The sequence below is a fragment of the Pinus tabuliformis genome, chromosome Q, assembly GCF_031772625.1.
Source record: "Pinus tabuliformis cultivar Carrire ecotype Pingquan chromosome Q, CPIR1, whole genome shotgun sequence".
NCBI classification, from domain to species: Eukaryota; Viridiplantae; Streptophyta; class Pinopsida; order Pinales; family Pinaceae; genus Pinus; species Pinus tabuliformis.
In genome coordinates this window covers 425,526,278-425,535,568 of record NC_142296.1, presented here as the reverse complement: position 1 = coordinate 425,535,568, position 9,291 = coordinate 425,526,278, and the positions used below count along the sequence as shown (strand labels likewise).

At 39.7% G+C, this 9,291-nt stretch overlaps 1 protein-coding gene and 1 long non-coding RNA gene across 2 annotated transcripts; both read left to right on the top strand.

Moving 5' to 3' along the window:
* The first annotated feature begins 2,341 nt into the window (after window positions 1-2,341).
* On the top strand, window positions 2,342-5,865 carry LOC149220030 (alcohol dehydrogenase 1-like). The gene is made up of 11 exons (XM_089386981.1): window positions 2,342-2,447; window positions 3,177-3,313; window positions 3,509-3,555; window positions 3,685-4,067; window positions 4,177-4,259; window positions 4,473-4,548; window positions 4,688-4,749; window positions 5,059-5,097; window positions 5,229-5,352; window positions 5,506-5,611; window positions 5,733-5,865. Exons 1-11 carry the CDS (start codon window positions 2,408-2,410, stop codon window positions 5,863-5,865), a joined length of 1,230 nt encoding a protein of 409 aa, XP_089243107.1. The 5' UTR covers window positions 2,342-2,407.
* A 1,009-nt stretch (window positions 5,866-6,874) lies between these two features.
* LOC149220029 (uncharacterized) lies at window positions 6,875-8,672 on the top strand. The gene is made up of 2 exons (XR_016249262.1): window positions 6,875-7,001; window positions 7,125-8,672. It is a non-coding gene; the product is annotated as an uncharacterized LOC149220029 (long non-coding RNA).
* The last annotated feature ends 619 nt before the right edge of the window (window positions 8,673-9,291 follow it).

Below are 9,291 nucleotides of genomic sequence, written 5' to 3'. Positions count from 1 at the left end.
TTCTTGCATTTTGGGCTAATACACATACCTCTACATGTTGGCCATTTTTTTCCCTACACCAAAGTGCCCTGAGACCTTGGAGGTGTGAGTTTCTCTGATCAGCTTCAAACGATCACCTTTAGGAACACACACCTTATTTAGCTTATATAGTAACCCATCCTATAGATGGTATTTAATGGTGCTATTGCCATCATGAACATGAATTTGAATCTGCAACTGTTGAAACACCTCCTTAAAGTCCCCATCCTCTAAATATGTCTCATTATATGAATTATGGGTGAATGGATCCATGTGCATAAGAGTTCCCAAAGTTTTTCTCTTTGATTTGGGTGGCCTTGAAAGCGTGTTGACCAAATTGTTTGTGTTTCCCTTCCTGTACTTGATCACTAAATGAAATTGTTGTAGAAACCCCATCCACTTGTAATGTATGGTCATTTATAGCTTACATTGGGCCTACAAGTATTGTAGTCCTGTGCTTGATCACTAAATGAAATTGTTGTATAAACCCCATCCACTTGTAATGTATGGTCATTTATAGCTTACTTTGGGCCTACAAGTATTGTAGTCGTTGGTGATCTATGTGGATTACCATCTTATTTTCCATCATACATTGCTTTCACTTCTTCACAACATGCACCAGGGCATAAAGCTCCTTGTCCTAAGTGGGGTAGCTAAGAATTTCCCCATGAAATACTTCAAAATGGTAGCATATAGGCCTTACTCTTTGCATCAAGACTTCTCCCATAGCATGTTGGGAAAAATACTGAGAGCGGCGTGTGAATCAGTATTTTAAAAACTCACTTAAACATTTCTTTTCTTATTTATATTTATGTACATGGATATCATGAAGTAAACTTGTGTATGTAATCGTCATCGTCAACCATGGAATCGTCAACCATGGTATCATGAAGTAAACTTGTATATGACATAGAGATATAAATATGGAATCGTCATCGTCAACCATGCATAATACTGTGTAATCAAGATTTGTTAGTCACCCATGTTATTGACCTCATATTATCAAGATCAACATGCTCTATATATGAAGAGTTATAGTCCCTATCTCTCCACTTCTCACTCTCTATGTCTTTCTTCTTCCATCCCTCTCTCCCCCTCCAACTCCATCTCTCTATCCCTCCCTCCCTCTTCCTCTCTCCCTCCCTCTCTCATCCTTCCTCTCTCTCCCTTTCTCTCCTACCTCCCTCTCTCTTCCCCCATCTCTCTCTCTCTCTCTCTCTCTTTATTTGTCGTCATATCCTCTCTCTTCCCCCATCTCTCTTTCTCTCTCCCCTCTAATCCGCTCTCTCTCTCTCTCTCTCTCTTTGCCCTCCAATCCTCTCTCTTCCCCCATCTCTCTTTCTCTCTTCCCTCAAATCTGCTCTCTCTTTGCCCTTCAATCCTCTCTCTTCCCCCATCACACACACACTCTCTCCAACTATGTTACTATATCCCTTCGTCTCTCATTCTCTCTCCTTCTCTCCATCTGTCTTTATTAGTCTCTTTATCTCACCCCTAAACATAGATACGCTTTCTCTATCTCTCCCTTGCCACTCCTCTCTCTATCCACTTCTCACTCTCTCAATCTTTCTTCTTCCCTCCCTCTCTCCCCATCCAACTCCATCTCTCTATCCCTCCCTCTTTCCTCCTCTTTCTCATCCTTCGTCTCTCACCCTTTCTCTCTTAGATCCCTCTCTTTTCCCCCATCTCTCAGCCCCCCAATCCTCTCACTATCTCCCTCCCTCACTCCTTCTCTCTCTTCCCCCTCCATCTTTGTGTCTCCCTCTCCTACTCTTACGCTTATGTACCTCCCTCACTCCTCTCCCCCCCTCTCTCTCTCTTTATTCCTCCTCTCTCCTCTCGTTCAGTTTATCTACATATCTCCCTTGTCTCCCCACCTCTATCACTCTATATCTTTGTTCTTCCCTGCCATATATATCTAAAGTTAATATAGTTCATGATATATTAATTAGGCCGATAGGCCTTCCTTTGAAAGACCTTTTTCGTCGTCCTTTTGTTTGTGAGACTGACACCTGACATCCACATTCAGCGGAAAATTGTTCAAGCGTTTATGTTAGCAGTTAAGTGGAAAAACGCAAAACTCAGACTCGGATTTCATAGATCCTGTATGGCTGATAGGTAAGGCCACCAGATAACCATGGACTCCATAAATATTGCAGATAACTATGCCCTCATTAATTCAAACTAATGACATGGAGGCTTATCCCCACAAATATGGCATGCCTGACTTCGCAACACCTTCACCGCATTCGATTATCAGTGTTTCAAGGGAAGTGGGATATAAATTCAGGAACCATATCTGCCTTCACCATCAACGCAAGAAGGAAGCCTTTGTTTGTCCTGCATAATACTACCATAGCGAGAGAAGACCATTTGCGCAGAAAGGAAAATGGCGAGCTCTACTGCAGGCCAGGTTATCAAATGCAAAGGTAATTACTCCAGTTGAGTTTCAGTTCAGTGCAAAGACCTTTTTCGTCGTCCTTTTGTTTGTGAGACTGACACTTGGCATCCACATTCAGCGGGAAATTGTTCAAGCGTTTCTGTTAGCAGTTAAGTGGAAAAACGCAAAACGCAGACTCGGATTTCATAGATCCTGTATGGATGATAGGTAAGGCCACCAGATAACCATGGACTCCATAAATATTGCAGATAACTATGCCCTCATTAATTCAAACTAATGACATGGAGGCTTATCCCGACAAATATGGCATGCCTGACTTCGCAACGCCTTCACCGCATTCGATTATCAGTGTTTCAAGGGAAGTGGGATATAAATTCAGGAACCATATCTGCCTTCACCACCAACGCAAGAAGGAAGCCTTTGTTTGTCCTGCATAATACTACCATAGCGAGAGAAGACTATTTGCGCAGAAAGGAAAATGGCGAGCTCTACTGCAGGCCAGGTTATCAAATGCAAAGGTAATTACTCCAGTTGAGTTCAGTTCAGTGCAAAGAGTCATGGCCACATTCTATTTATTTCATGTATATCATTTCAGGGCAAAATTGAATTTCAGGGTTAAGTTGGATTTATGCAAACTGTATGTGTGCTTCTTGAAATCTGATATATTATTGAATTTCAGGGTTAAGTTGGATTTATGCAAACTGTATGTGTGCTTCTTGAAATCTGATATATTTTGATATTTGTATATCTGTTGCAGCTGCTGTTGCCTGGGCAGCAGGGGAGCCTCTGAAGATTGAAGAAGTGGAGGTGGCTCCCCCACAGGCAATGGAAGTCAGAATTAAAATTCATTATACTGCCTTGTGTCATACAGACGTTTATTTCTGGGAAGCAAATGTATGCTTTGAAAAATTATTGGAACTAAATTTATTAAACATCAATAAAAATTGAAGTCTGGATATGTGGCATTCCCCTGCACTGTATGATACATTAGCTTCCTCTTTATACAATTAAGTCACTACAAACATTGATTATTACATATTTTCAACAGTGAAATTAAATTACTGATACTCATACTGCTTTCTGTTGCAGGGCCAAACCCCTCTCTTTCCCCGCATTTTGGGACATGAAGCAGCTAGGTATGCACTCTGTTTTTTATTCAAAATAAATTAATTAGTTATACTAGTAGGCATGTAGAATTTCAGAAGGGAAAAAGAGACAGAAACTTTGTGATTTATTGTTCACTAACTATAGGTTGGTTGACACAGGGTTGTTGAGAGTGTTGGAGAAGGGGTGACTGACCTCAAGGAGGGTGACACTGTGCTTCCTGTATTTACTGGAGAATGTGGAGAATGCAGACACTGCAAGTCAGAGGAGAGCAACATGTGTGATCTTCTGAGAATTAACACTGAGAGAGGGGTTATGATAAATGATGGAAACATGTGTGATCTTCTGAGAATTAACACTGAGAGAGGGGTTATGATAAATGATGGAAAAACAAGGTTTTCAAAAGATGGGAAACCGATTTACCATTTCCTTGGTACATCGACTTTCAGCGAGTACACTGTTGCTCATGCCAGTTGTGTTGCCAAAATTAATCCAGAGGCCCCTCTTGACAAAGTCTGTGTTCTGAGTTGTGGTGCCTCAACAGGTAACTACTTCATGCGAACTTCTTAATGTACTTGGTTGATGATTGTGAAACCCATGATCGTTTCCTAGATTAGAAATGTCATGCAAACTTCATTTTGCTGTGGATTCAGGGATGGGTGCGGCTTTGAATGTAGCCAAACCCAAGAAGGGTTCAACAGTAGCAGTATTTGGCCTTGGGGCTGTTGGGCTTGGTGTAAGTACTAACGAAAAGTGTACTCTCTTTATGTTCGTGTCAATACTCTTATTTTACAGTCATTAATGGATTATGATGATTATTTAACAGTTCAGCACTGTTCCTGAATATTTTGGGACCAATATCATGAGTGTACCCTTTAGTTTTCGACCAATATCATGAGTGTACCCTTTAGTTTTCTGTTACGCATCTTGTTTGGGTTAATCTATGCAGGCTGCTGAAGGGGCAAGAATTGCAGGAGCTTCTCGAATAATTGGAATCGATTTAAACAGTGAAAGATTTGAAAAAGGTTGAAAATTGACCATTTCCACCATTTGTTAATCAGTGTATATATGTTAAATTGCCCATTTCCGTCATTTGTGAGTCAGTGTGTATATGTTTGACTGAAGAATTGCCTTTCCTTTCTAATTTTTTTGATCCTTTTACAGCAAAACTCTTTGGTGTAACGGAATTTATTAACCCACTGGACCACGCCAAGCCTGTTCAAGAGGTCACATAGTTTATATTAATTAACTTTTAAAGCTGAAGACAGTTTTACCTTGCCTTGCATTCCATTGGTACAACATGGGGGATATTTAATCTGTGCAGCAGTGGGAACTAAGTTATTAACACATCAATGCCTTGCTCACTACCATTTGCAAGTAAAGTTCTAGAAACAACTGCCATTGAGGCAGTGTCACATACCTATCCTTTTGAGTTCAGAACTCTGGATAGTCAAACAGTATTTATAAGTGTATTTTTTTGTCTGGACATCTTTATGCTTATAAACTTATAAAACTGAAAAGTGCTTGCTTGGCAGATGGACTTGGCAACCATTCTTGCAGCAGAAGTTGCTTCAGTAGGGGAGAGAAATAAAGTGGAAATTTCTAAGGATATGGAATTTGAAGAAGAAAATAAGCAACTTATTCAGAATACAGAGCATGATGAATGCAATCAGCGGACACCTGAAAAGGATAATAGTATTTTCAGAGAGAAAACAAGAAGACAGAGGCTTTAAAGGACAAGGACAAGCAGGAAACAGCTAAACCAGCAGTTAAGGGAACAGGGAAAATCGTCAAGGGTGATTTATGTATCCAGGGGATAGATAGACCTGGTATGTCTGGTCTATCTGAAGAATGTCTAATTTGATAGGGTTGAGGTCAGATAGGTCTAATATTGTTGAAGTGATGTCTTATCTTTGCATTGCGTCTTCCGTTTCTTGCTTCTGATGATTCTGCTTTTATTAATATGGTTCTTTACGATCCAGATTCAAATGTTCCAACAAAGGCCACCACAAGAAGTAATCCTCCAAGCATACAATTACCTGTTTCCATGGGAATGTCTAGTTGGCCTGGAGGATTTCCTCACTTGAGGTAATGTCTATGGACTATGGCCTCTCTCTAATTTCTTGAGACTTTGAGTTGTGAGTGTAACAAAAATTTATTATGTTTTGTTGTTTAACATGTAACTAATCCTTCCAATTTTACTTGACAGTTATTACTCTCCTGCAGCTGCGGCAGCTGCTGCTGCTGTGGCTGCTTCATGGTTAACGCCTGTCTCTATGACAGGAATGTCCTCAACAGAGAACAGTACAGAATCACTACAGGTGATACCAAATGTGCTCTAGTTTGAGATCTTAAGTAACGTGAAGAATGTTATAAAACTGTGGCTTTAACATTGTTCATGTAAGCTGTAAGAGAACCATGGGTGTTGTTTTCTTTCAGAGCCTCCCAGCAAACAGTGCTATTTGGTTATTACATCATAGATTCTTAATATTCAAGCCTTTTAGCATCAAAGATTTAAAATTGTTTGGTGAAATGCTTTACTTTGTGATTTTATGTGAAGAATGTTACAAACTGTTGCTTTGACATTTTTCATCTAAACTGTAAGAGAACCCTGGCGGTGCTTTTCATTGTATGCCATTGCAGCAAACAATGCTGCTTCACTATTACATAATCTGTTATCATTTAAGCCTTGTGACATTCAATATTAAAAGATCTGTAAAAGTTAAATCGTCTGAGGAAAGTTAGTTTGAGAGTGAGGCGTGATGATCTGTAATCACAATGATGACTTGGTAAGGGAATATATTAGTTATCCCTGGATTCAAGGATCAACTGTTTGTCTTCTGTTTGTGAGAACTTTCACATGCTTTCAAGAATACAGAAATTGTAGCCTGAAGAATAGTCTTTAATTACAAGCTTCTCTATATTGGTTTACCTTTCACTTCACTTGAGTTTTAGCTATTACATGGTGTACTTATTGCATACTCAAATCTTTTCTGCAGCTTCCCTCATTTCTATTCCCCACACACCAGTCACGGAAGCGCTGTGCAACACATGTGTATATAACCCACTTCATTGATTGCCAGCGGCAGATGAAATCTAACCCCTTGTGGGCTGCTTCCTATGGAAGTTCAAGTGGTCTATATGGAAATGGTTTAATAGGAACATCTGCAAGTACTTCTCTGGCACCTGGAGGTAGATCCCATGACTTACCTTGGACTTGTCTCAAGGATAAAGGAAGTGCTGATGTAAATTCTATTCCTGTAAATGTAAATGGGGCAAAGAATAGGGAAGGTAATCCATGCATGGATGCGCTAGAAATAAAGTCTAATTCACAACAGCAAACTCAACCATCACCAACCAGTCCACATACGGTGGATGCACCTTGGCAACAACAGTTTTTAACTATATCAGAGAAATTAGCTTCAGCAGAAAAAGTGTAGCAGGAGGTGGCAGATGAGGCCCACTTATTAACAACCTTGTACATTTCTCTTGCCCTTATTTGTTGCAATATTTCTAGCATAATCGGATCACTACATGAGTATTTGACCCAACTTTTAGCACATCCTCTGACGCAGTGACTGCCATCACTCTAAAATTGCAGGAGGAATGTTAACTATGATATGTGACTTGTGCCTATCATCTGCACAACTCACTTCTGAAATAGTGGTCATACTGTAGCAAATTTGTTGTTGAACTTCTCCTCAGAGAAAATTTACATTATCATAGGCTCAGTAAACCTCTGATCTTATTTACAATCAAATATCCCCACTTAGAAGTTGTCAGTACTCATCAATTGTCTTACAGTTGAGGAAGTTTCTTCTTGATTTGATTTTCATTTGATCCAAGTTGTACCACTTGCCAACCAAGGGCAATGCCGCAATTGTCCTCTGAGCCCATTCTTATAAAGTTGCACAGTTTCCTATTTGGTTACCTATTCTTTGCACTACAGAACTATGTCTTCTTCCACTGCTGTGCCAAAATTAAGACATTCTACAGAAAATGATGTGATGGACTCCTCTTCATCTTCATCAAGGATGGATGTCTTGTAGAGCTTCAAGCAAAGCTATAGACTGAGGTGAACGCTAGATCAATCCCAATGCACGATGGCAAATCCAACGTAAATGCCTTCTCTCAAATCTGGTGGATGATTCTCTGTGGAGTATGGACCCTATCACAGAATTTTATGCTTTCCCTCTTTCTTTTTTAAGCACTATTTCTGAAGATACACTAATGCTTTGTCTCCTACATGTGATGAAATGAATCCCAATACACGATGGCAAATCCAGCTTAAATGCCTTCTCTCAAATCTGTTGGATGATACTCTATGGAGTATGGACCATATCACAGAGTTTTATGCTTTCTCTCTTCATTCTTTAAGCACTATTTCTAAAGATACACTAATGCTTTGTCTCCTACATGTGATGAATGGTCTCATGCCACCACAGTGCTTGAGTGTATTAATGAAGTTTCCACACAGCTCCAAATGGTCTATTTCTAAAGAATTATAATTGGAAATGAAAGTTGATAAACGACATATTCAGCCCAAAGACTATTAAGCTTATTCAAGATAATAAGCTGCTGTGCAAAGGTGTTTACAGAGTTGTTGCACTTGGTACATAAAATGACAAATCGAGCCAGAGCTTTTACACCAGGTAAGGCTCACCATGTGTTAGTGCTCAAAGAAGATCATGATAATATAAGAGGGGACTGTTACCCACAATAGTGCCTTGCGCAAAATTGGGGTAACCAGGAGGGCTATCCCCGTAAATAAAAAATAGTGATAACAGTCAGAAGTTTGCAAGCAATGTGTACCTGTGATAGTGTTTGCAGAACTGATCAGTAAAAAAAAATATAACGCTTTTGCACTCCATAACTATGGTGATGAAGGTATGAAGAAGTCCTTGAGGAGGTTTGATACGCATTTCCTTGTTTATGCAACCCAGAAACAGCTGCGTGAGATGAGCAGTGTATCTGTAATCATGAGCACCATTAAGGGATGAGTATTCAGGTCAGAAATTTTGCATTAATATGCTGTGTTAAATCCAACGGAATTGGTTTGGATGAGATCTGTATCTACTGCCCAGAACACTACCATCAAACTTGACTATCTCATCAATAAACTGTTTTCCTCCATTTGAATGTTGCCAAAGTGTCTTGATTGCTTGATCCCTATCAGGTGGAGCATTGTCTCTGCCAGGCAATCGAATGAACTTACATAGCCTTCTTCAAGAGCAGTTCCACCATCCAAACTTAAGTTCCAGTCAACGTCTCATCATCAAATGCCAATCTTACTGTCCACATACACCTTTGACATCAATGCTGAAATCACCAACACGTCTCTTTCTCTTCAAGTTTTCTTTCATGCAGTCAATGTTAGATCTGGCAGGTTTGCTTAAGTGCTCGAGACAATTTATTTATCTCTCTTTTTCCAGTTAGTTCTAAGGTTATGGGCAATGAATCAGTTGTTGGTGACAACGAACAGGTACTGCCTCACAGTATAAATTTTACTTATTTTTTGTACATTGTCTTCAGATTCAGATCATAGATACTGTATGTACTTGTGTACCAGATGTAAGTCCCATCCTCTAGATCAATTATAATCATACATGGGTGTTCACGTAATATCCTTCATTCTCTTTAATCATTTATGAATGGTTTGTGGTGCATTTGATTGCCCTTCATCCTCTTTTTGATGCAGGCATTGTCCAAGAGTTCCCTAAATTTTGGTGTGCATTCACTCACCATGAAACTTGGGACTTTTTTCACAT